The sequence below is a fragment of the Urocampus carinirostris genome, chromosome 19, assembly GCF_059441175.1.
Source record: "Urocampus carinirostris isolate Australia breed hairy pipefish chromosome 19, RoL_Ucar_1.0, whole genome shotgun sequence".
Taxonomy (NCBI): Eukaryota; Metazoa; Chordata; class Actinopteri; order Syngnathiformes; family Syngnathidae; genus Urocampus; species Urocampus carinirostris.
In genome coordinates, this window is record NC_142367.1 from 3397410 (window position 1) to 3424537 (window position 27128).

A 27128-nucleotide genomic window follows, 5' to 3' on the forward strand; every position below is an offset into this window, starting at 1 on the left:
AGTTGCAGTAAACAGCAACGTGAGGAGACTTTTGTCTTCTCTTTACCCTGTCTCTTCGCCTGTCTCCACATCAGTGTTATTTTTTTTCATGAGGTAACTCAAGGGCCTGCTACACTTCATACTCAATGCTTATACTCTGCTTAATGCACTGCATGGAGGCTAAAAGTAAACACAAATAATCTGTTACTGAAAACGCCACAACAATCTAGTGTAGTGGAGGTGCAATTGCACTTTATTCCGGGAAAATTTCCCTAAGTCGAATCTTGACCGTTTTGCCCCACTATAAAGGACTGAATTAAACTCATGTGTAATTAAAACACCATACAAAGAGTCATTGAGTCCATTTTGAAATGTATATAATTTGAGCCAAAAAACTTGTTTTTACAAAAGTCGAAGAAAAAAAACCCAGAGCACTGTGTTTGGGGCTACAGAAGTAGAAAGGGTTGCATGAAGTGGCCCTTAGGCTAGGCCGGGCAGCAGAGGCATTGCATAATTAGCAAAAAATGCACAACATTGGCACACGTAAAAAGATTTAAGAATTCAAGTGAAACATGTCACATTAAAGCCTTGTTGCAATACAAACTCATCTCTATCCGAACTAAATATGCTCAGTAAGATTTCCAGGCCTTTGATTTTTGTGTGACAAATTCCAGTCAGTATCAAACTGTGTGTAAAACAAAATGTATAGTTTATGCAGCACCCAGAGTGATATCAATATTTGAGGGTGGACTACAGCAATTAGTTGGCTTTTTTGTCAGTGGCACTGTTGACGGCTGCCGTGTCATAATGGCACTTCTCCACGCATCGCCGTGGAAACCAACCTCGGATGCGCTCTCCTGCTGGAAATGGAAAAAAAAAAAGACAGCTTTGGCATTTGCTCAAGAAGTTCCGAAAAATACACATTAATAAACCCATTTTACACAAACAAATATTAATTTCTAGCATATCAAAAAAGAGAAACACATAAGTCTGGTCAACACACATATTCCCCTTCATACAGACACTCCCCTACTTAAGACCATTTGACTTGCGTAAAACGGTAGATATGAACCTTTTTTCGGGATGTCGAAAAATATCCGGACATTGCTGCAAATTATATATTGTATTGTGTGCACCTTTTTCAGAGTACAGGACATTACTGTAGTTCTTCTTTCCACTGCTACCGGCACTGTAGTGCTATAAAAGGTCACCCAGTATCCAGCCGGAAGTAAAATAATCCGCTTCCTCTTCCTAGTTTGTGTGTAAACATTCTACACCGTCTATGTCTATACTATCTCCAGTGTGCCAAGAACTTTGACATTTTTATTGTTTAATATCTACATGCATCCATTCAATATAGTTGGTGTAAAGTGTAAAGAAGAGGCGAGCTGTTTCATTTTAAAAGAAAGTGGAATATGGAAGCTTGATGCTGTTGAGAAAATGACCGAAGTAAAAAGTGGCCGAAAAAGTGTTTCAGAGGAGGTAGTTGCCTAACTCATGAAGCGCATCTTCCAAAAGTAAGTTAAACTCAACTTTATCTTTAAGGAGCATATTATTTTATGAAATGTTTATTTTTTTAGTACAAAAGACAATACAGGTTAATTATACAAGCCTTAAAAGATACTTATGCAAACCTAAAACATACAAAATATAACACTGAGGCAACGATTGTCTATAACCTATCTCGCTCGTAAGTAGGGCAGCGTCTATGTTTTAATGAGTAAATTCTCACGCTACAAGGAATTAGTGGTGTTTGACATACAGTGGCCTGAAAATAATATCTATAAATTTCTAGGGAACATGTGATCATTCTTTTTTCCATACATAATGGGGCCTGCGGTACATAAAAGCTGGAGAAAATATGGGAGATCTCAAGTAAATAGGTGTTCGGCATGAATCTTGGCTGTCCAAAATGTACTTCTTTGGTGCGGAAAAAGCATTCCTTGTTCTTTTGTCTGTTTAAGTTTTTCATTTATTTAAATTAAACGTCCAGCTGGCTTGAATCCTGGCTGCTGGCAACATCCCTCGGTGGTGTGGTAAGGATCCTTTGTTTTATTTTTTTTAAATTTACTTTTTGTCCCCCGCAAAGGAGTGAACCAGCGAAAACTGAAGCGCAAAGTAGTGAGGAGTCTCTGTAATACAATTTATTGTCATTGGAATAGATCTAATCTAAACTTATAATAAAAAGTGTCATCCGTAAGTGCAACATAATTTGAAATAAGATAAAATACAGTTCAGATCAGCAATTTCAGTTAAATATATCAAATAGATAAACGCAGTGATATCTGAGAAGGGAAATGAAGTTTACAGGATTTACAGAAAATGTGCAATTATTGCTTAAACAAAAGTTGGAGGTGCATGGGTTTGGGCACCCCAAAAGAAAAATTACATCAATATTTAGTAGATCCTCCTTTTGCAGAAATAACAGCCTCTAAACGCTTCCTATAGCTTCCAATGAGGGTTTGGGTATTGGTTGAGAGTATTTTTGACCGTTCTTCTTTACAAAACATCTCCACTTATGTCAGGTTTGATGGTATCCGAGCATGAAATCACACCACTGATTTTCAATAATATTCAGGTCTGGGGACTGAGCTTGCCATTCCAGAACATTGTACTTGTTCCTCTGCATGGATGCCTTAGTAGAATTTGAGCAGTGTTTGGGGTCGTTGTTTAGTTGAAATTTCCAGCCCCGGCATAACTTCAGCTTTGTCACCGATTCTAGAACTTTGTTTGCAAGAATCTGCTGATACTGACTGGAATCCATGCGAACTTCAACTTTAACAAGATTGCCAGTACCTTCACTGGCTACACAGCCCCACAGCATGGAGGAACCACCATTAAATATTACTGTGGGTAGCAAGTGTTTGTGTTGGAATGCAGTGTTTTTCTTCCGCCATGCATACCGCACCTTGTGATGTCCAAATAACTCAATTCAAGTCTCATCAGTCCACAGTACCTCATTCCAAAATGAAGCCGTCTTGTCCAAATGTGCTTTAGCATACCTCAAGTGACTCAGTTTGTGGCATGTGCGCAGAAAAGGCTTCTGCCACATTACTCTCCCATACAGCATCTCCTTGTGCAAAGTGCACTGTATATTTGAACGATGCGCAGTGACACCACCTGCAGCAAGATCATGTTGTAGGTCTTTGGAGCTGGTCTGTGGGTTGGATTTGACTATTCTCACCATCCTTCGCCTCTGCTTATCTGAGATTTTTCTTGACCTGCCACTCCGGGCCTTAACTAGAACTGTGCCTGTGGACTTACATTACCTCACTATGTTCCTCACAGTGGAAATTGACAGTTGAAATCTCTGAGCTGGCTTTTTGTATCCTTCCCCTAAACCATAATGTTGAACAACCTTTGTTTTCAGATCATTTGACAGTTATTCTAAGGCTCCCATGTTGCCACTCTTCAGAGAAGATGCAAAGAGCAGAACAACTTGCAACTGGCCACCTGAAATACCCTTTTCTTATGATTAGGTTTACCTGTGTATGTAAGTCAAGGAGCTAACCAAACAAATTTTGTGTTCCAATAATTAGTGCTAAAAGTATTCAAATCAATAAAACAACAAAGGTGCCCAAATTTATGCACCTGCCTACTTTTGTTTAAGTAATTATTGCACACTTTCTGTAAATCCTATGAACTTCATTTCACTTCTCATATATCACTGTGTTTGTCTGCTATACGATATATTTAACTGAAATTGCTAATCCGAACAACCAATGATTTATAAAGGAAAATCTTGAAAATGTTCAGGGCAGCCCAAACTTTTGCATACGACTGTAGCACTGAAACTGCAGCGATAATTAATTAAAATAATACTGTATTTGAGATTTTTACCAATTCTATGTTTATGTTTTATTTACTGTGTATTTTTCCCTGTACATCTACAGATCTAACACTTTTTGTCCCCACATGAGGCAAACATGCACCAACACTAATCCTTTTTTTTTTTTAAATAGTGTGGTTTGGCGGTGCTACTTCTCAGGTTTCACATATCATGGAGGAAACCTGTCCCCCATTAACCGCGATAATCGAGGGATTACAGTATTGTATTGATGTCATTTTTTGGACCGTCTTTTACTTTGTAAATGCGGATTCTTAGCGGGTCTGGAATGTGTGCGCTTGTAAGAATTAAAGCTCACTGTTTGTTGCGCCATGTGATGAGTGCAGCTTCACTGGTGATTTTGAACCGCCATGCAGGCGTAAAATAACGTATGTAATTAAATTCTGGACACTTTAGGAGCCCTATTAATTGCTGCAGCTTCAACACAATTGTGACTGACTAATAGCATTGGAACCAGTACTTTTCCAATTCTTGGTACCTGTAATATATGAATAATGAAAAAGGAAAAAAACTTTTTTCAGTTTTTTCATTTCAGATCCGTTGATACAAGCAAAATTGGAAAAAAAGGGTTGAAGAATAGAAACTAACATTTGTTATGTCATCCTCAACCATTAAAGTTTAAATTGAAAAACAAAAACAAAAGAACACTATAGAAAGATGAAAACAAACAAACCAGAGAATATGGAAAGATAATGCCAAAACATCCAACGATTTTATTTAAGTATAAATAATTTTACTTGTGATATTTTGGCATTAATTTTGGTTTTGAACCTTACTCCTGAATGTAGCCCAATAAATATGAACATTTTGGACTGAAATCTTACAAGCTGGAGGACCTCTTGTAAATTTATCTGCGAATTGAAGTACAAGCCTAGGGCTTGCAAGGAGCAGATCTAGTGCAGGGTTCGTACTCCTTTTCATGGCCAAATTCTAGCACTTTTCAAGCACTTTCGTACAGCTCCAAATAATACACTTGGAATATTGTGGAAGGTAACATATGGATCACCCCAACAAGGTATTTTTTATAAAGTTGATCAATTTTTACCTTTTGTTTGCTCCTCAGTTAACACTTTGTCTCCGTACATCCACCACCTAGAAGGAAATGAAAGAAATAATAGTCATCTAATGACCTTATAAAGACTGTGTGTAATATTTAGGGCCTCCTGGTAGTACAAAAAACTTTAAATCAGTTAAAAAAAAAAAAAAGCATCGATTTCAATACTAGGCAGAAATACCTGAACTATCACACCAATGTTAATTTTACATGGTGGAATCCCTACCCAAGGCCGCTGCTGTTTGTCTGGCAAATTCCTGCTACGCTTTGCTCTGTGAAACTAGTTTTGTTTCACTTTAGACAATACAGTGCTATCTAGTCGTCAAATATTACACACAGGGGCTTTAAAAATGGTGTCCGTAACGTCAAAATACTCTACTTGCTGACTCCATCTTCTGGCTGAAATCATCATAGCTGCCTCTGTCAAGCTCCTTTTTCTGCACGTCCAAGAGAGTTTTAAGAGTCCGTAAAAGTTTTTAATTAAATGTTTTCCCTATTGAGTAGGTTAACAATGCCCAACTGAGTTCAAAGAGCATTCATTACGTTTTTTCTCCACCTGCGCCTATCTGCTTTTACCCTTGGTCTTTCAGCGCATTGCGCTGGAGGAAAAGGTGCGGGGGAGTTGGGGAAAGAAGAGTGATTTCATACGCGTGCTCGCAGTTCTTTAATTTTAGGATAAAAATGGTAAAATAAGAAAAGGACCGTTTCAAATAAAGCCCAAATGTCAACATGAACCCCCTAAAAAATGCAAAATGAAAAGTTTATCCAAGTAATTTCATATACTTGCACGTGCAACAAAAGGAGCTTGACAGAGGCTGCAATGATGATCTCATCCAAAGGATGGTGTTAGCAATAAGATAGTTTCAAGTTTCGGTCACCACCTTTAAGGGATTATACACTTACTCTATACTTAACAACAAGACACATACTTAGTCCCACGAGTGGCCAGGATGGTATCCCCCTGATGTAGGGGTATCCTGGGCTCCTCAGTCCAAGGGCTCCGGAAAAACGTCTGGATACCTTTGCTCATAGGACAGCAAGCACCATTGTAGTCCTCCACTGCCTGGTACTGGACCTGCTGGCCCGTCGCACAGACAATTTGTGGTTATTCTATCAAGTTTGCAATTACAGCTTCTTAAATTGTAAGCCAAAAATGAAAAATTGTGGAAAAACTGCGTTGGTATCATTACAAAATTAGATGATTAAAATTTATGATTTCAAGTGAAGATTAGTAAAAAAAAAAAAAAAAAAAATCCCAATTCCGAAATAGAGATTCTTGTTGAATGCATATTGAAAATCCTCTTCCCAAAAACAAATCCTGGCCTTTCCACACATTATCACCTGGTACTTACACTTCTAACTCGTTTGTCGGCCTTCTGCTTGAGTTGCTCGATCTGTCTCAAAGGGAAAAATGCAATTAAAACAGAATCCATTGCGGTTTGACACATAGAATTCGAAAAATAAGCTGACCGTTAAGGTGTGCTGGTGACACTTAGGGTGGACGGGCCACGAGATGCCGTCTCCTTTGGGTGCCCCTGACCATGTGAAGACCTCTTTCAGGTTAAGAAGGCGGCTCCCAAGATCGTAAGGGAAGATGAACTCCTCCCCGGTTTGATAGTGCTGAATTCTTTCTTTGGCCTAAAGGATCAGATGAGAAAGGCATATTTTTGTTGGAGCCGTACCAAAAAGAGAATACTCAAAGACCTGATGATGAAATATCAAATTACATGAAAAAACAATGACTCAAATACACAGTAGCACACACACACATTATTACAATGAATACATTTTGTTGAAGCAGAAGTAAATGGTCTTGTTTATTTTACTGAGAGGCTCAATCCCAGAAACAAAATAAGCTCTAACCATACAAATACATTGCAGTTGTTATACTATTCAAAACTGCGTTGACAGCCCATCTTCAAGAACTTACATCTCGCAGAAAAAAAATAAAAATAAATGTGGATATCACCCTCCGGAGAAAAACGCCATTCCTTCAGAAACATCGTTTGAAAGGAAAGGACATTCTTGCAAAACGACACTGACATCTAGTGTTAAACTCGTAAAACGACAATGTGGAAACAAATGATGCTTCTAAACTCTTGCTCGATCTAACAAAAATACATTCACATTTAAAGAAATATTGCAGCGCAATTAAAATTAATATAAATGCACGACAAAATAATAGAAATAAGAAATGGATTCTGACCTTTTCCTCGATCCAGGATTCTATTGAGGTTTTGTTTCGAAGGATGACTTTGAGCTGGAAAAAAAATAACATGACCACATATTAATTAGTAAAGGCAGAAAAGTTACATTCGGAAAAACAAGAGATCAATGCTCACTAGTAAAACAAAAATGGTTGTCACTCCTGAAAATGGAAAATGTATTATTTTGCCTTTATATAAAAAACAACAACCACAATATCAATTTGAATAAGCAAAAATACCAGAACTATCATGAAAAAGGGTGTTAAATAAAATTCTCCCTCTGCCAGAAAATAAAGTATTTGTACTGTACTCCTTATTTTACCCACTTCCTTTCATATTTTGTGTGGCGGGGGGTATACTGTATACGTTTTTTTAAAGCATTTTTGAAGGGGCGCGGCTACTTCGCGGATTTTCAGTTTTCGCAGGTGGTCTGGGTCCCTATTAACCGTGATAACCGAGGGATTAGCGCACACACACACACACACAGACACACACTTTTTTTGCTACATCAAATATTTTAGATGAACTGTGGCAGCACTTCGACCACAAACTGGAAAAGGTTACACCTAAGACAACAGATAGAAACTCAAAAGTGTAACGTACTTCACAATTGGTAACTTGCAACGTCTCAAAGATCTTTCATCATTGAAAGAATATTCAGTCAACCTTCCCAGTCAGTTTTTTTTAAGCGAACCAGTTCCTTTGCACACTAGCATCCTCTGTGCCATACATTTTCTCTAAAGTAAGAGAAAATGTGTTGAAAAAACGAAATACACAGATTTATAAAACACTGGACGAACGCATTTTTAAAAATTATCTTTGGCAGAACCTTTAGCTACAGGGAAAAAAACTTTGTCGGACAGCCACTTCTCATTAAATGTACACTTTCCCACTGAAGTTATAATTGAATAACTGATTTTAAAATTGATGCTTTAATTGTTTTTCCCTTACGAACACACATGTTGCTGCAGCATACCTGTATGGCGAAGAGCATGCCGACAGCAATGGTGACACCGAGCGCCAGGCCTAAGGCGAAGAGCGTGGTGGCAAAGGCTGCCAAGCTGAAGGGCATGAGAGGCTGGCTTTGAGGAACGACGTTCATGTCAATCTTTACTGTGCTCCAGCCGAAGGAAATCTGGAAAATAATAGCACGGTTTTAGGCTCATTTATGAATTTTGTCTGAATCAATAATGCTGAAAAATGCTAAGAATCACTCTGCCGTAGGTGACGCAGACATGTCTAATACTACACAGGTCGGTGCCAAAACGCTCTCAAAAAATAATTGTATGAGTGTCAATTACAGCAGATTACCGTTTCATTGTGTAAAAGAAAAATAGTAGCGCACAAAATTACTTTTTTGTGGTGTGCTTGTCACATTTTTTTCTGTGGAAACTCCATATTAAAGAATGACCTTTCCGTTTCATTTGTGATGTTAATCACAAACAGAGGTAATAAAAAATACTTCATTTGCATATCATAGCAACAGTTTTGAAATGACAATGAAGCACAATCACCCTCTCAGCGAGTTGTGTATACATGGTCATGATGAAGATGCCTGCGGCATGGGCGCAGCCCAGCGGGGCCAACAACAGGAAACTGGTGAAGTAGGCGTGATTTTGGTGGCCGCAGCAGTTGTTAATCCAAGGGCAGTGGTGATCCATCTTCATAACACATCTGTGTGACACAAGGAAAATATTTGCATCACGTTTATTTTACATTCATTCCTCCATTCGTTCGTTATCCTGAAGTTGTTCCTCTAGAGCAGGGGTGGCCAACGGTGGAGAGCCGCATGTCCTGCATGTTTTGGAGGTATCTCTGCTCCAACACAGGTGACGCCAATTTTTAGCTTGTTAGCAAGCTTTGTGAAAGCTTGATAACGAAACTCCAAACACATGCAGAACGTGTGGCTCTCCAGCTACCCCTGCTCTAGAGGGTTGCAGAGCTACTAGAGCCTATCCCATCTGACTTTGGCAAGCAGGCAGATGACACCCTGGACATGTTTTCAGCCAAGCACGTGGGTACAGAAAACCAGGAAAATTTTGACTTACCAATCAACCTGTAATGCAAGTTTCAGGGACATGAGAGGAATCCTGATTGCCTAGAGTAAATCCACTTAGGTACAAGAATAGGCAAACTCCACACAGGGAGGCTGGTATCTGGAATTCAATCCAAAATTTCAAAATTCAACTTGTACCTGTTGCACTTGCGGCAGTGGTGAGATCTTGGCGCCTTGAAACTTTGACACATAATGCAATACTGCAAGTACTGTGTGTCCTTTTCGTTCTCCTGTTGCGGACACAAGTGTTTAGGAAAAAAGATGAGTAACAAAATGTCACATCATCATTGATACAAACTAACAGTGCGTACTTACTGGCTTCCAACCTATGGGTAAGTACCCCGGCCCGACAAACATGGCGTTGAAGTAGTTGTAAAGGATGAGGACGGTCCAATTGAGAAGCATAATGAAATTGATGCTGCCGCCGGCCGTGTCCAGAGGCCAGTACCAAATGATGGAATCCAGCACGGCCACAGTAGAGCAAATGGCGATAACAGACAGTGCGATAATCGGTCCCCAGTGGCACAACCGTCGCACCTCGTGCAACTTACCCCACGCCACCAAGTTCATGGTGAAATATTTGAAGTTAGGGTTACTTTGTGCTATCTTTCAGAGTCATCAGTGAGGACAGTGGACATAATTTGCCACTTCTGCGTCCGGTGAGCCAGTAAAGCTGAGCTGAGCTCAGCAGGACATCCTGTGTGCCATTATTGTTTATCCCGGGAAGGAGCAGCATCCTCTACTGGTGCTCTCGGGAGTATGCTATGCTTGGAACGCACGCCAACTCCACATCTACGAAGGAAGAAACTATGAGAATCACATGTAGTGACTAGAGATTTAGGCTGTTGCCTCAAGTGTCTCGGAATGCATAGTAAAATTGATATCTGCTTTTAAAAAGCACTTTGTAGCACAACGTTAATAAATTATCAAGTCCAGCTGATTCAAATAAAGGGGGGAGAAGATAATCATGTTCTGGTTATTATGTTTGGTGTATTCAACCAGTATTTTACAACACAATATTAACATCCAGCATTTGCTAGTCGGCTAACTCGTTAGCGGGCAGCTAGAGAGACGCCTCGATATTGAGTTTTCGAAAGCGTCAACACACACAAAGGAAAATAGTGTTACTTACAGATTCTGAAAGTGCCTTTGTACGTTGATAAATAGGTTTAATGACAGTGGGGAAAAAAGGGTTAGTCTAAATGACCAACTCACTCACTTCCTTGTTTCTTTTCCCTTCGTCTGTGTGACTGTGCGGAACAACTGTCGTATTTTAGTTTGCTCCGGATAATTTATAAGGTCTTGTCCATAAGATAACGTTATAATTTTATTTTTATTTCAAACATTACCAATATTTCGTTTGAAAAAAATAATGGATATAAGGTGTATTTAGAAAAAATTCTGATTCACAGTGCTGAAAAAAAAAGAAAATAAGAGTAAACGAAATGCACTTCTGCGCCGGAAATATTTTAATGCGACACAAGGAAGAAACAATCCAGAGCTACTGTATTTATTTTTTCTGAGCTTGTAAGTGATACAACTTCCAAGAGAAAATGTCTTCAGACTTCGAATCCTACGAACAGGACTTTGGAACTGTTACGGCGGAAATTACCAACAAAATTGGCAAAATTCCCAAACTGGGTGGAGGTACGTTTGTGAAATTATGATCGTCGATTGACAAGGCTAGCTAATGAGCACAGTGAGAGCGTCAAATCGGGTTTGAAAATAAAATAATTAATAGTTTTTAAATTCGATAGGTTTTGTCAGGTCTCGACTCATTATTTTGTCACTATTTTCCGTGTCACCATTGATATTTGGTCAATTTCCCTAACAAGTAAATGTATATTATCTCTGACCTAATGCTTGCTGTTTACTTCTTGATTTTTACTGCATATTTTGCTCAAAATATAAAGTTCACTTTTCACACAGTAATCAAGAATTGGAGTGAATACGTTTCATAGATATTCAGCCAATTCAATCTCCTAAACCCTCTGGATTTACCCCAAATCTTAAACCTTCTTTTCAGATTCAGATTCAGATATACTTTATTGACATTCTTGTACACATGTATACAGAACAAAATGTCGATACATCTGACCTGCACAGTTCCCTTAAATATACAGATATAAATATGTAGTATTGAGTTGGAGTGTTGAAAAGGGATTTTATGTACAGCAGTGCAAAAAATAAAATAATTGTAGAGTGAAACACGCAAGTGGGGGGTCATATAATGTACAAAAAATATGGACGTGCAATGGTAGGTAAATAATTCTCCAAATAATGGTAATAACAATAATGCTACTAATAATAAAAACTATCAAAACGTTCATATAAAACAACAGGAGAAAAAAGTACATGCATGGTTTATAGTTTAAAACAAATCAACAAATTACGTATGTTTGTCACTGATAAAATGAATTGAGAATCTGACAATTTTAGTATAAACATGCTTATTACCATGGAAACAGAGCTACCAAGTACTATGAATTCTCCATAGTTTACTATGTCAGTTTTTAATTTATTGACATTTTTTCCCCCTGATAATCATATGATTGGTTGGTTGGTTGGATATCTGCAAACACTAGGGTCGTAGGGACACCATTTCCCATGGTGTGTCTCGGGCAATTACAGCCTGGTGGCGCCCATCCCTCTCCAGGCCAGATTGTTGTACAAGGTTACAATGTTTTTAAGATCAACAGCAATATCTTGTTCCCGTCCCCTGAGAATGGTAAATGGTAAATGCATTTATATAGCACTTTTCAATTCAATGAAGACCTCCTAAAGCGCTTTACAATGTGCTTCACACACACACACACACACACACACACACACACCAATAGGGAGTCAGGCACTCAAAACACTTTTCACATTAACTGTAATTACATCATCTAATCAGTTTTTTATACAATGCATTTTATGTAACACACTGTTGGTCACATCACATTATCATAAATGAAAAATAATCTTGAACGCTAGTTAAAAGAAGAAAATAAATCAAAATTAGCATCATCACGTGAAGTGTAATATAAAGAATTCTTTTATGTCTGTCAGTTTGTCTCCAGCCAGCCAGCCAGCCACCCATCCATCCATATACCAAAGCCATATCCCCCTAATGGGAGATGGCTATAGTCAAGAACACGTGCACCAAAAGTTCATTCCACTTCGCTCTTCCCAACCTGACACCGACCATTAAGCCCACAGCATAAGAAGGGTTAAGTTGCTGTGCAACGCAAACCTTCACCAGCAAAGAGGCCCTACAGCATACACTGGTTCAAACCCTTCGGATCATATGGTTCGATCCCACCTTGGGCGCCCCGCTGGCCCAAACAGGCCACTCGGGAGCCCCGGTTAGCCTGCCAGAACTGCATTGATATCAGTCATTTTTAACTATCCTTCGCCATTCACATCTATCCCTAGCAAACACTCTTGCATCATTAAATTAACTGACCTCACATCCAGAGCACGTTTCACTGCAACCATCCAACCATATTTGACCTTCCTTATTAAAACATATATATTATAGACTCTTTTAATCTTTTCACTTTGACATCTCTCCCTCATACTTGATCATGTCTCAATTTAGTGTTTGATTAGTTTCTACAAGAGCCAAGAGTCAATCTTGATCGATAAAACCAGTCTAGCTGGTCTGTCAGTCAGTAGTTTCCATGTTGATGTCGAGGTCCTCGAATTTCTTGTAGAGGTCTGCTTTTAGCTTGATCAAGGCGGATTTGAGCGTGTTTTTTTGTTCGGTGAGGCTGTTGGCCAGGACGGCATCACTGTGTTAAAGTTAGATCTCAGTTGTGCCAGTCTGATATCTAAGCAGTTGGTCAGACATTTTCTGCAGCTGTTTCAACAAACTCCACATAAAATCGTAGACAGAAATGGCTGAGATGAGCATGAAAAGCAGCAAATAAATGTCCTCAGAGTCTTCAATGTACTACATATTTTCCATGGAAACATCAAATTTTTACTTCTTGATTGTTTTCTGAATTTGAAATACATTTCTAGTGCATCTTTAAACAAAGAGTGCAATTTATAAGAATCATTTAGTTTAGTTTTAGGCAAGGTTTGCCAACAAAAATGACCGTACAACATGGTCAAGAGACAAAATTATTTCAGGTGAGGAAGACCAAATTTGTTTCAACCCCTTCACCTACATTTCTTTGGGCTTTAGTTTACAAAATTAACTTAATTATTGAACAGATCATCTTGATTAATATGCATTTGTCAAAAATGCATCACTCAGCTCAGACGCAGTCACGATCACATTAGATTTGCATACATTAGCCATTTTTTTGCATTGATTAATTCCATAGATATCTAAATATATGCGGCAAATACTTTTTTTCTACTGTTGATTTAAATGAGATCAGTTGCAAACAGAGGAACGCGATTTAATGGCCTGTTAACCAGCCTAAGATCCTTTGCTTAGTGTTGATTTTCTTCTCAAGGTGGATGAGGTCAGCATACATTTGAACCAATACCTTGCACTGAGACGGTTGAATATATAAGAATGACTAAATGATGATCCTTTCCTGCTTTTCCATACTTTTTTTTTCTAAATTCGGGCTTACAAATAGAAACATTCAAATCAGCTATTGCTTCACACATTTGAAACCCTAAATGATATTTGAAATAATTGGTAATTGAATTGACCAGAATTCAAATCAAGTCTAATAGAGAATGTAACAGAAGCCCCATTGATGGTTTGAAAATTGTTTGCAAAAATGCATGACAGATTGTCTCATGATTGAGATTGAATAAGGAATAAAGACAAATTATTTTATACCAAGTGCAAGGTGATAACAATTCTTTCAGAAATTAAACTCATAACAAAAGCTTCAATGGAACCTGAGAATAGAAATCAGACTCAAATCCTAAATAGAATCTACATTTAAAAAAATTAAATTGTGTGAAAAAAAAGATGTATAGACGCTGCCCTCCTTACGAACGAGACACGTTCCGGACGATTGTTCGTAAGTTGAATTTGTTTGTAAGTCGCTTCAGTGCTATATTTTGTTTGGAATGTATGTTTAGGGTTTATATAAGAATGTTTAAGGCTTGTGTAAGTAACTCGTATTGTTTTGTATCAAAAAATAAACATTTAAAAAAATAATATGCTCTATAAGGTTAAATAAAGTTAAGTTTAAATTACCTTTGAAAGATAATCATCAAAACAGCCCAGAGAATCGTCGGCTGCTCTCTGCCCAGTCTGGAGGACATTGCCTGCTCTCGCTACCTTAGCAGAGCAGAAAACATCATCAAGGACTTTTCTCACCCCGGCCACCATCTCTTCGACCTGCTGCTTTCCGGCAAGCGCTACAGGTCACACAAAGCAAAAACGAACAGACTCAGAGACAGTTTCTTCCCCACAGCCATTACCACCCTAAACAGACACCGCACAAAAAACTGAAAACTGTTGCAAAAAACTACCTCACACGTATGTAAAATGGTACTCACGTACATGCTGTCTGCACTATGTTTGTTCACTGCTCAAACAGACACCGCACAAAAAAACTGAAAACTCGTGCCAACACTACCTCATACGAATATAATGTTACTCATGTCTTGTTCTTGCACATGCCGACTGCACTACGTTTAATGCTCAAATTGCACAATGTCTGACCATTTCCTGTTTCTGCACTATGATGTCTATGTTTGCACCAATGCATATGCTGACTATTTTTGCACTATGATGACTTTGCACCAAATGCAATATTGCACAACCGTTACGATACCAACGTTATCACGACAACCCTGTATGTAACATCCCACATGCCAACATTTCTTGTGTAAATACCATATAAATTATAACTATAGCCTTATCCCCCTTGTCTTATAACATTATCTTCTCTGTTCCTTTATCTTCTTGCTCATACCTCACTATGAATGTGTAAAACTGGAGTGTCATGCCCAATTTCGTTGTCACAATATGTTAGCCCATTTGTAGCAATGACAATAAAGGTATATTCTATTCTATTCTATTCTATAAGCTTCAAGAGTTAGGCGACTTCCTCCTTGGTGGTAGAAAGTGACCAAAAAAGCGATCCAAGCATTTTCTCAACCGCATCAAGCTTTCTTATTTCAATTTCATTTCAAAAGCAACGGCTCGCCTCTTCTTCACACTTTACACCAACCATATTGAATGGATGCAGGAGATATTAAACAATAAAAATGTCAGAGTCCTTAGCGCGATGGAGATACAGTATAGAATGTTTACACACGAACTAGAAAGAGGAAGCCGGATTTCTTCTTCGGGGTGGATGCTGGGTGAGCTCTAACAGCGCCACATGCCGATAGTGACAGAAAGATGCACTACAGTACTGTCCTGTACTCGAAAAAAGGTTCACAATACAAAATCTAACTTCCAGCAATGTCCAAGTATTTTTCGATATCCAGAAAAAAATGGTCGTATCTACCGTTTTTTTGTAACTCTGATAGAATAGAATAGAATAGAATATACCTTTATTGTCATTGTTACAAAATGGGTTAACATATTGTGACAACGAAATTGGGCATGACACTCCAGTTTTACACATTCACAGTTAGGTATGAGCCAAGAAGATAAAGGAACAGAGAAGATAAGGTTCGTAAGTATGAGCGTCTGTATCTGTAAATTGATTCCTAAATGTATTCAGTCAGTCAATTATTTAAATACACCACCTTGTAATCAAGAATTCAGATTTGAAACACACTTCAAATCAGAAATTGATAAAAAAAGAGAGTATTGAAATAACTGGAACAAACAAAAAAATTAGGTCTCCCCAATCCCTATTTTACCAGATACCAAAATGAAAATATTAAATCTGTAATTACATTTGACGAATCTTCATTGAATATGCATTTTGCTTGAATTTTGGTCCACATTAAGTTTAGAAGACACAGTTATCCATTATGACTTGTTGCCAATGAAAACACCTAAACAAATATGAACAATTAATAGTAAAAAAAAAAAAAAGTTAAATGAATGCATGTTCCAAAAGGGCAAATTTTCAGTTGAAGCATTTCGAGGTTGAGGGGCGTTGCGGCGCTTTCTCGCATTGCGAGCCGAGGTGACACCACACGGTTCCCCCTGTCGAGCTATCTTGCCAGCCAACAAAGGCTTCTCCCGTGCACGCCTATAAGTACAAGGCGTCACGCGAGCATGCAGACAGTGTGTAAATATATCTTCAAATGTGTCCTTGTGTTGCTCTTTTTTCCCCTCCGCCAACTTTTGTGGGGGCTGTTGTCACCAAGTGCCTCCTGATCAATATGTTTTCTTCTTCCCTTTCAGAGGAGAAGACACAGCTGGTTCTAAATGTCGACAAACAGCTTGAAGAAGTCAGAGAGCTGGTACGTTTTTGATGGCTCATATCCATTTCCTAAATAATGAACCGGGCGGCTCCCTGCATTCTGCGTGATTACTTGCCCGTTAATGTCCTAGTTTTTGTCGACACCCACCCTGACACGTTTCAAGCTGATTGGGAGTCCTCATGCAAACAAGCCCGACAAGACAAATTGTCTTGTCGTGTCACGGTGATTAGTCAAAACAGCCGCCTTAGCCACGCATCAAATATACTTTCACTTCATCTCAGTGGATTTTTTACGATGTTCTCCTCTTTGACAACTTTGCTTGCCGTGAGGTGAGTGACATCGCTTTGTAATCCGCATGGCAACATGCTTAATTAACACGGGCGCAACGTTTGTCATTTGCTGATTTATGCTATTTTCAGAGCTGTCTTTTTTACGCCAAACCACGTGTAAATGAAATCATTCTGACAAGTACACAGTTGTGCAATGCTTCCTTGATTTGAGGAAATGTTTAAAAACATCTAGGAATTTGCCAACTTGGGACATTTTGGTTTTAAATTTACATTTTTTACGTTGAACCGGACGTTTTCAATTTTTCAAACCAGAACTTGATATTAAAAAAAAATCATTTTCTCATTTTGTTTTTTGGAAAACTATGTCATGTAAATGGTGGCATCGGTCACTATTATTACCCCCAATAAGTTTTTTACACAGCACTATTACACATTAAACATAACCAACACCACACCCAGCAGCAGTTTACTTCAGGTTTTATCATTTAAAATAAATACAGCCAGCTCTTTTCTAGAAATATTTTTCCTCTTGTAGTTGGTCAATATTCTTTTTTTTCCCATAGATTCTGTAAAAATTCTAAATTTGTTTGTCAAAACATTTTTGGATCCCTTAACCGCTATGGTTGTAGGGGCACAATTTCCTGTGGTTTGTCTTGGGAAGGTGGCACCCATCTCTCTCCAGGACAACAAATGTTTGATGTTTATGTCAATACGTATTTTTAACGTACGTAATTTAAATTGACATTTTGTCCAAGGAGTGGCTCCGTAAGAAACATATCAAGGTTCTAGCATGACCCAGCCAGTCTCCAGACCTGAACCCAATCGAAAATCGTTGGAGGAAACTCAAACGCCGTGTTCCTCAGCGACAGCCCAGAAACCTGGCTGATCTAGAGAAGATCTGTGTGAAGGAGTGGGCCAAGATCCCTCCTGCAGTGTGTGCAGACCTGGTGAAAGACTATAGGAAACGTGTGACCTCTGTAATAGCAAACAAAGGTTACTCTACCAAATATTAACATTTATTTTCTCAGGTGTTCAAATACTTATTTGCAGCTATATCACACAAATAAATGGTTAAAAAAAATCATACATTGTGGTTTCTGGATTTTTCTTTTTAGTTTATCTCTCTCACAGTGGACATACACCTACGATGAAAATTTCAGACCCTCTCTATGATTTCTAAGTGGAAGAAATGGCTAAATAGCAGGGTGTTCAAATACTTAATAATTTTCTTCACTGTACAAATCCTTTTCTGTGTTTGTAAGCAAGTGTGACGTAGCCAAGCTGCCCATGCATTGATGAGCCAGAATGGCAGAATTCTTGTCAGTTTATAGCAGCCAATTGACACAAAAGATTGAAGATCATTGATAGGAACATCTTAAAGTAGCACAAAATATGTGCTAGCAGCAATATACCGACTTTATTTTAGTAATCAAAGTCAACAAAAAAGCGTTCTTTTAACCTGATTGAAGGTATTGGAAGAAATGAAAAATAGGTCTTGAAGGTGCATAAAAATGCTTAAATTTGGCCATGTTAATGGTAAACAAACCCTAATATATATATATATATATATAAGAAATGTTTTCGAGTCTTGCTCTCTCAGTTGTCCATATATTTGTAACTTTTTTCACTGAATCTCTGGCGCCGACTCTGACCCTGTATCTTCTACAGTACAGGGGAGGATTGTGTTTGTTCAGCAGTATCCATCCTAAAAGATAGGCATGTATTAGTCTTGAAAGAAAGTAACTATTGGAGAGGTAAGTACAGTACATTGAAATAATAACAAAAATAATGTACAACAATATCTGAGGATAAAAACTAAAAATGTAGATTAGAATAGACTAGTGAACTCAGGAAGTGCTCAACAAAAGTTCACTAACAATTCATTGCCCTAATTTCTTTCTTATTGATCGGACCACGATCATGTTTCCTCCGATACATGACCCATCCCTCAGTACCCCAATTAATTTCTCCTTTGACAATCAAAACTAATAAAATACTGTTTAAAAATTACAAATCATTATTTTATTGGTTACACAAACCACAAAATGCTTTACAAAATGCATTACTTACTCTGTTTGAGATCAATCTGCTCCAGACAAACGTGTTCCTTTCTCATACCCTTCATTCTCCTCCAATATCAATCTTTTTGAAGGCTTTTTCACCCTCAGAGATTTTCTAGACGTGTTCTTACTTAGTTCTAATGGCTAACACTCCGACTCTGCACGCCTCTGCATATGTTATTTCTTACCTGTGATTGGACGGTTGCCAACTTTGATGCCTGTGAGATACCAAAGCCTGAGAGATAATCCATCATGGGAAGTTGCTCCCACCTTGTTGGTGTTTTTGAGAACTACTATTATTGAATTTCACTGAAATCGAGGGTTATATCCAAAGCCCGTCTTCTCTTCTTCCAGGAACTGTTTGCATTTTCTCTAACTGAGGTGTGTGGCTTAAAAGCCAATGGTAGTCCTCTAAACACTGTGTTGGTCAAAAATAAAAAGTCATCTACAGGACTGTCTCAGAAAATTGGAATATTGTGATGAAGTTCTTTATTTTCTGTAATGCAATTAAAAAAACAAAAATGTCATACATTCTGGATTCATTACACATCAACTGAACTATTTCAAGCCTTTTATTATTTGAATATTGCTGATTTTGGCTTACAGCTGAAAAAAACTCAAAAATCCTATCTCAAAATATTAGAATACTTCCTCAGACCAAGTAAAAAAATAATTTTATAACAGCAAAACTAAATCAAACATTTGAAAATGTCAGTACTTGGTTGGGAATCCTTTTGCACGGATTACTGCATCAATCCGGCGTGGTATGGAGGCAATCAGCCTGTGGCATTGCTGAGGTGTTATTGATGCCCAGGATGCTTCGATAGCGGCCTTCAGCTCATTTGCATTTGTAGGTCTGGTGTCTTTCATCTTCTTCTTAACTACACCCCACAAATTCTCGATGGGGTTCAGGTCAGGGGAATTAGCAGGCCAATCAAGGACAGTGATGCCATGGTCAGTGCACCAGTTACTGGTGGTTTTGGCACTGTGGGCAGGTGCCAGATCATGCTGGAAAATGAAATCCTCATCTCCATAGAGCTTTTCAGCAGATGGAAGCATGTAGTGCTCTAAAATCTCTTGGTACACAGTTGCTTTTACTCTGGACTTGATGAAACACAGTGGACCAACACCAGCAGCTGACATGGCTCCCCAAACCATTGCTGACTGTGGGAACTTCACACTGGATTTCAAGCAACTTGGATTTTGCTCCTCTCCAGCCTTTCTCCAGACTCTGGCGCCTTGACTTCCAAATGAAATGCAAAACTTGCTTTCGTCTGAAAAGAGGACTTTGGACCACTCTGCAACTGTCCAGTGCTTCTTCTCCATAGCCCAAGTCAGACGCTTCTTCCGTTGTCTTGAGTTCAGAAGTGGCTTGACCATGGGAATACGGCTATTGTAGCCCATTTCCCGGACACGTCTGTGAACTGTGGCTTTTGATACCTGGACTCCAGCTTCAGCCCACTGTCTTTGAAGCTCCCCCAAATTCTGGAAGCGGCTCTTCTTCACAATTTTGTTAAGGCTGCGGTCATCTCTCTTGGTTGTGCAGCGTTTCCGGACACATTTTTCCCTTCCAACAGACTTTTTGTGGATATGCTTTGAAACTGCACTCTGTGAACAGCCTGCTCTTTGAGAAATTTCTTTTTGTGTCTTACCCTCCTGATGGAGGGTATCAATGATGGTCCTCTGGACAGCAGTCAGATCAGCAGTCTTCCCCATACTTGTGATTTAGTTTACTGAACCAAGCTGAGTGTTTTTAAGGCTCAGGAAACCCTCGCAAGGTGTTTCGAGTTAATTAGATGATTCAGGTGATTAGTTGAATAGCCTACTTGTATACTTTTTCATGATATTCTAATATTTTGAGATAGGATTTTTGAGTTTTCTTAAGCTGTAAGCCAAATTCAGCAATATTCAAATAATAAAAGGCTTGAAATAGTTCAGTTGTGTAATGAATCCAGAATGTATGACATTTTTGTTTTTTTAATTGCAAGAACTTTATCACGATATTCAAATTTTCTGAGACAGTCCTGTATTGCCAATAATTGTTGGGCCCACAGTCCAAGTAAATTATTAGATACATTTACTTTTTTATGTTTCTATTTAGAAACCTCTCCTGATTAGGCTACATGATAACAGTTAGCTGAAGCTAAGAAAATAAAAGATACTTTGAAGATATAAAAGTAATATGGACTCCTTAGCGACAATCATTAAAGTTTCATTTTTCTTAGCTGATATGAAATGTGCTCTGCAAACCTGAGCATTTTTTAATGATTGGCTCGGTCCAATTATTTTAACTTTAACTTTAATGAAAATACCAAAACTCTCTTCTTATTCTTCGATGATGAGTGTCAGCCAGGATCGTAAAAACTTTAATTTATGTTTACATTTTTTCTCTGATTCTGGTACACAATCTCACAACATGACATTTTAATACTTGACTAGCAGAAACAAAAGCTATGTTTCTTCAGTGTGTTGACCAGCGCGCAGTATTCATTTGCTCCCAGCTTCGATTGTGATTTCATGCGTTACGAAGTCTATGAAAGGGTCATAAAACTTTTGCCATCCTTGCATAGTTTCGACTCCTAGCTGACTGAAGTAGTCAGGAATCCAGCAGAGGTGAAATAGATGTAGCATTGCGATACCTGACTCCTTCCTCATCAGGATGCCCTTTTTACCTGTCCTTTGCTGTCCACTCAAATTTATGCCAAAGTACTACTACCTTTCTAACTCTGCTGGAAAATAATCATTTAAAATTTATAAACCCAACCACGGCCTTCAATATAAAAAACTGACTTTAAATCGTTTTTGTCAGTTGGAGCAGATGGACTTGGAGGTGCGTGAGATTCCTGTCCAGAGCCGAGCCATGTACAACTGCCGCCTGAAGAGCTACAAGCAGGAAGTAGAGAAGCTGGAGAAGGACTTTGTAAGTAATTTTAAAACATGCAAATTAGGACTGCAGCAACGAATTGATAAAGTCAATTGAAATCAATTATCAAAAGCCTTGGCTACTTATTACATGTTGCACGATTTACGAGCCACGAAGTGCGTTAAATCAATGCAAATAAGAGTGCACACAATTCTGTTGACGCTGAAAGTGATAGTGCCACTTTGCTCTGGCAAAGAGCGCCTCAAGACTGTTTTATGAAAAGTATCTTGAATTAATTTAAATCCTTTTTATTGAACATTGCATCATTGCAAACAAATTTGGCATTAAACAGTAAAAAAAACTACATATTTATCTTCTAAGAGAACAGTAAGTGCTGCAGACAAAAATGAGAAAATAAATTAATAAAATAAAATAAAAATGATACTGAAAACATAGATAGATAGATAGATACTTTATTCATCCCCTAAGGGAAATTCACATTTCCAGCAGCATCCCTGAGCTGAGAACAATACAATAATAAAGCCAAAAGAAAACAATATACAAATACCCAGTGTGACGTGCAAATGCCCACTTTAGCATGTTATATAGATTAACTAAATAGTGCTACACAGAACACATAATGCAGTAAGATCCAATGTAGGTGGTGTGGTTTAATGTGGGCCTTTACTCTGCCGGGTGGAGTTAAAGAGCCTCATGGCATGAGGAAGAAAAGATCTCTTCAGTCTGTCCGTAGTACAAGACAGTGACAGCAGTCTGTCACTGAAACTGCTCTTCTGTCCGGAGATAATGCTGTGAAGCGGATGCGATGGATTGTCCATGATTGACCTCAGCTTTTTCAGTGCCTGTCTCTCAGCTGCTGTTGTTAGGCTGTCCAGCTCTTTGCCCACAACAGAGCTCGCTTTCCTAGCCAGTTTATTGAGACGAGAGGCATCCTTCTTCTTGACGCTGCCTCCCCAACACGCTGCCGCATAGAAGAGGGCGCTTGCCACTACTGTCTCATAGAATATTTTCAGGAGCTTTTTGCAGATGTTGAAGGAGGCCAGCCTTCTGAGGAAGTAAAGTCGGCTTTGCCCTTTCCTACATAGAGCTTCTGTGTTGGCAGTCCAGTCCAGTTTGTTGTCCAGCTGCACACCCAGGTATTTGTAGGTCTGGACAAATTCTACACATTCTCCCTTGATGGTTACAGGAACCGGGTGAGTTCTGGTTCTCCTGAAGTCCACCACCATCTCTCTGGTCTTGGTGGTGTTTAGGTGCAGGTGGTTTGCGTCGCTCCATCGGACAAAGTCCTGAATCAATTTCCTGTACTCCTCCTCCTGCCCGTTTCTGATACATACATGTTGATCTCAACACAAAGGGAATATTCTTAAGCACATTATATATCATTTGCACATTGGAAATATTTATCATATTCAAAGATTTAACCCCAAAAAAACAAAAAAACAAATTAGTTGATTGTATTTCTAAAAGTGGGTTTACATTTTTTGGCAGATAAAACATTTGCTACACTTGAAATATAATCTATTGCTCTTTCTTCATTTTTGTTTTGAATGATAAGTCCAAGTGTAATATGATCTATGTATTTGTATGAATGTGTTTATTGTTAAGTTATTTGACAAACTCTTGGATTTTTTACTGTTTTATATTATAGAATTTTCTACTTTGTGCACTATTTCTCTATCAGTCCAAAACTTCAATATTTGAATGTAGAAATAAATTAAAAATGTGTTTTTTAAAAATCCGATTAATCTGAAAAAATATTGACCGATTAATCGGTTGTTAAAATAATCGTTAGTTGCAGCCCTAATGCAAATGCAGTGAACCTTTGTTCATACCAGGGGTGTCAAACTCAATTATACAGAGGGCCAGAACTCAAACCACACCTCTGGTCGCGGGCCGAACAGGATAAGTATTTATTGAATACACTTTCCTTTTTGAAAATAAATAAATATAAATTTAAAACAGTCAGGAATATTATTCCAGAATAAACAAACTTAAACATGAAATGAATTGAAAATCGTTGCTCTCCATAAAAATATCTCCTGTCAAAACTATAGAAATGAAAATATGAAAAAACGGAAAATTTAAAAAAAATTGTGATTTCACTTTTGGAATTTGCTTTATTGAAAAACCTCTTCATATTCTTCTTTAACTCTTCAACTTTCTGTATCTTTTTCTGGATTCAAGGTTTTTTAGCTTACTCTGAAGTTTTGTCTTGTAGTGCCATTTTACATTAAATTACTTAATTAAGGCCACAAAATCTCCACAAATAAGACACACGGGTTTACCGGCAATGTCAGTTAACATAATTTTATCGGCCATTGTGGTTTTTATTATCAGAGTATAATTTAAAAGTTATCAGGGTTTCATAGACCCGGCCATTATAGTAGATGTACATAAAAGGATTTCACGGGCCAGATATAATTGTACGCCAGGCTGGATGTGGCCCGCGGGCCGTGAGTTTGACACCTGTGGTTTATACCATGGTTTAAGTTCCAAAGTGTAAACCTTTTATTTTTTACAATTGTTATACGGTTAAATACTCTATTATACATTGAGAGCAAAAAACAAACCTTTTTTACAGACCCAAGCTTTCGTTTATCTTTGTACTTCACCTTAAAACATGTATTTATCTTTTTAATTATTATTATTATGATAATTTTTTTTTTCACCAATCACTATCCTCTTAGGGGACTGTTTCGACAATCAGAATCCAAAACACATTGCATGGTGAAAATCGGTGAAGCAGCAAGACTTTGAAAGGTGACCCGTGTTATAGCGAGGGACTACAGTACTCCTAGTTGTTGTCTCATTGATAAGATATGTGTTTTTGACTATTTTTTTTGAGTTACGTAAGATTTACAATTGTCTCATTACAGATGGCAAACAGTATTGCTCATTTTAGGTAGTGTGTTTTTTTGTTTTTGATATAAAATATTTTTAAATTATTCAAGCAAAAACAGTGCAATGTCAGGTATTTTGTCCTATTTTTCTTATTTACTTGAAAAAAAATTAGATACTAAAAAATTACCATGCATAATTCTCATTTTTCTACGATAATAATAAAACAAAAATATCTAAAATGAGGTACAAATATCTACAATGAGGTTTATCAGAAAATTTTATTCTTTTAATATAATTAGAGTTGACTTTTTTAATTTTACTTTTGTCTGGAATTATAAAATATGATACAGAAATAAGTTTTATTTGTATTTATTTGTTTTGGTATAGTTTTTACATATTTTTGAAGTGCAATAAGAAAAATAATCGTTATAATGAGCAAAATAATCTGTCATTGTGGCAAGAAAATGTTCTTGCATTTTTTTTCTTAAAATAAAAATAATTCTTACAATAAGCAACATTATTTGATATGGCAGATGATTTTTACTCATTATAAGGATTTATTTTAAATCGGGAAAAAAAAACTGTTATCGGGCATTTTTTTTTTCGGGTTCATATTAAATTAAAACTATTTGTAAGTATGCTAATAAAGAAGGTTTCACTCCGGTGCTTTACCTAAGCTATTTGACCAATCAAAGTATCTGATTTGCAGGGTTTGTACAGGTGCTTGAAATCTTTGAAAATTCTTGAATTTCAATGTTGTGTTTTCAAGGTCAAGAAAATGCTTGAATTTTGGGTCAAGTGCTTGAAAATGCTTGATGTTATTTGCATAGCCATATTTCCTGGCAGTCTGACTGAATAGACTTTCAATTAAAGAAAAAAATTAAGAAGGTGCATAAAAATGACGCCAATGGTGGCTCTACTCCTCATTATCGAGTTGTCATGTGAATCGTTACTGCCCCCTACTGTTGCATCCAAGAGGACAGATTTATCAGACTTGTCATGGGAATTACGGCTGTTTTGATAAGCGGGTCTTTTTGGCTGGGCTCCCAAACGGCTCCTCAGATTATTTTTTTTGTGATAGATTATCAATATTAAAACATGATGCACCAAATATTTTAGTAATTCATCATTGCATTTGTTTTGAAAGGGATGCTTTAAAACACATGAACTATAAATTAAAACATTCACAGATCTCCAAAAAAATGTAAATACACAAAATCCCTGAAAATGCAAAACCATCAAATACAAATGAATAATATCAACTCTATGAAGAAATTATTAAATACGAAACAATTAACTATTTACAATTCTCTTCACCAATTTAGACACATATTCTCTGAAAGGCCGAATGCACTCTGCTTTGGAGCAATCAATATCCTTAAAATGAGGCCAAGTTTGGCTAGTTTTTCTGCTTTTTATACATACTGCACTTTTTTTGGTCTTCCGTCTTGAACTCCATTGTTACCCAACACCCACAAAGCCCATTCCGTGTTTGTAAACAAGTGTGATGGAGTATTGTTGAGGCAGAACGACAGAAATCATGTCAGTTTATTGCAGCCCATTGACACATAAAGATCATATGAACCTCTCAAAATTGCAAAATTATGCCATCAAAGTAAACAACACTAAAAACGTTCTTTTGACCAGCGCTGGATTTATTCCTTTGAAGGTACTGGAAAAATGAAAAAAATGGCCTTGAAAGTGGTTAAAAAGTGCTTGAATTTGGCCATGAAATGGATTTACGAACCCTTAGAGGAAGAAGGGAGTGAGGTGTTTTTGTAGCTCTGTCCATTGCTACTGCTTACCTAATTATGTTGTTCTGTGTGCTTTGCGTGAATTTTCGGGTCTTTACAGTTTGTTTTGTGGGTTTTCGTCATAAAGTGTCTCAACAGTGAACATAGATTGTTTAATGAGCTTCCATATATAGGATCCTTGAGCGACGTACAACCAAAACAGATTTGGTCCGTGTGACACCCTGACTGCAAACTGTAGTTTAGATTGTGCCCTATATTTACTGGACCGAACCACTTGAATTATCTGTGGCGTCTGAGCTTAGCGCTTTCAAAGTTGGTTCGCACATACCATCATCAGAGTGATACACAAACACATACTTGCTCAAGCTCCATTTTATATCTGAGCCAGATATAATCATGAAAGGAGCCGGGGGTTTCCCGACCCATGCTACAGATTTTAACGTTAATTACAACTGAACCAGCTCTAGGTAGTACTTCAATGTCGTACCGACAGAGGTCGCCAGCGTACCACACTTGATTGATGTAAAGGGTGTCATGAAAAGCAGCACCCAACGGATGCGCTTTGCTCATGGAGGCAGAAAAAACTGGTGCCTCTCAAGCGCCGCTTTGATCAAGCAAAGAGGAGGCCTAACGTCGGCTTAATCTCATCAAATTTATCGGGTAAACAGACACCGTCGTGTTCAAAGGAGCCTGTCGTCGTGTCCCAGCGGGGACGGCGGGGGTCCATACATGTCTGCTGTGTCTCGGGAACAACACTCCACTTTTTCCTTTTTTTTATTTTTCTTTTAAATGTGACAAGATGTCAGCTATAAACTATTTTACATTAATAATTATAGTAATAACAGAAAGAATGCATTTCTCTT

The 27128-nt window shown here is 37.8% G+C and overlaps 2 protein-coding genes across 10 annotated transcripts in view; one reads left to right on the plus strand and one right to left on the minus strand.

The window, feature by feature from the left end:
• Positions 1–206: 206 nt before the first annotated feature.
• On the minus strand, positions 207–10522 carry zdhhc6 (zDHHC palmitoyltransferase 6). 8 transcript variants are annotated; one of them, XM_088323627.1, is made up of 11 exons: positions 10363–10522; positions 9459–9935; positions 9282–9373; positions 8602–8761; positions 8064–8222; positions 7087–7140; positions 6351–6518; positions 6233–6274; positions 5901–5955; positions 4872–4918; positions 207–836 (listed from the first exon to the last, which is right to left on the minus strand). In XM_088323627.1, exons 2-10 carry the CDS (start codon positions 9711–9713, stop codon positions 4890–4892), a joined length of 1014 nt encoding a protein of 337 aa, XP_088179753.1. In that variant the 5' UTR covers positions 9714–9935; positions 10363–10522; the 3' UTR covers positions 207–836; positions 4872–4889. The 8 variants fall into 8 exon arrangements, with proteins under 8 accessions (XP_088179753.1, XP_088179752.1, XP_088179748.1 ...); XM_088323626.1 differs by having other exon boundaries at positions 207–839; XM_088323622.1 differs by having other exon boundaries at positions 207–839; positions 5810–5955.
• Positions 10523–10600: 78 nt separating this feature from the next.
• vti1a (vesicle transport through interaction with t-SNAREs 1A) overlaps positions 10601–27128 on the plus strand; it is a 276275-nt gene continuing 259747 nt past the window's right edge. The window contains exons 1-3 of one of the 2 annotated variants that reach the window (XM_088323629.1): positions 10601–10790; positions 16417–16475; positions 21596–21706. In XM_088323629.1, the coding sequence (XP_088179755.1) occupies positions 10697–10790; positions 16417–16475; positions 21596–21706 (264 nt within the window). In that variant the 5' untranslated portion in view covers positions 10601–10696. The remainder of the gene's footprint in view (positions 10791–16416; positions 16476–21595; positions 21707–27128) is intronic. The other variant, XM_088323628.1, reaches the window with a different exon arrangement.

What these genes read in the sequence shown, in the direction of transcription:
- zdhhc6 (XM_088323620.1), bottom strand. Translation starts at nt 9,713, where the DNA reads ATGAACTTGGTGGCGTGGGGTAAGTTGCACGAGGTGCGACGGTTGTGC. An exon ending in GTCACCAGCACACCTTAACG is followed by an intron (nt 6,275 to 6,350) that starts GTCAGCTTATTT and finishes CCTTTGAGACAG; the next exon opens with ATCGAGCAACTCAAGCAGAA. An exon ending in CTGGCCACTCGTGGGACTAA is followed by an intron (nt 4,919 to 5,809) that starts GTATGTGTCTTG and finishes ATTTCCTTCTAG; the next exon opens with GTGGTGGATGTACGGAGACA.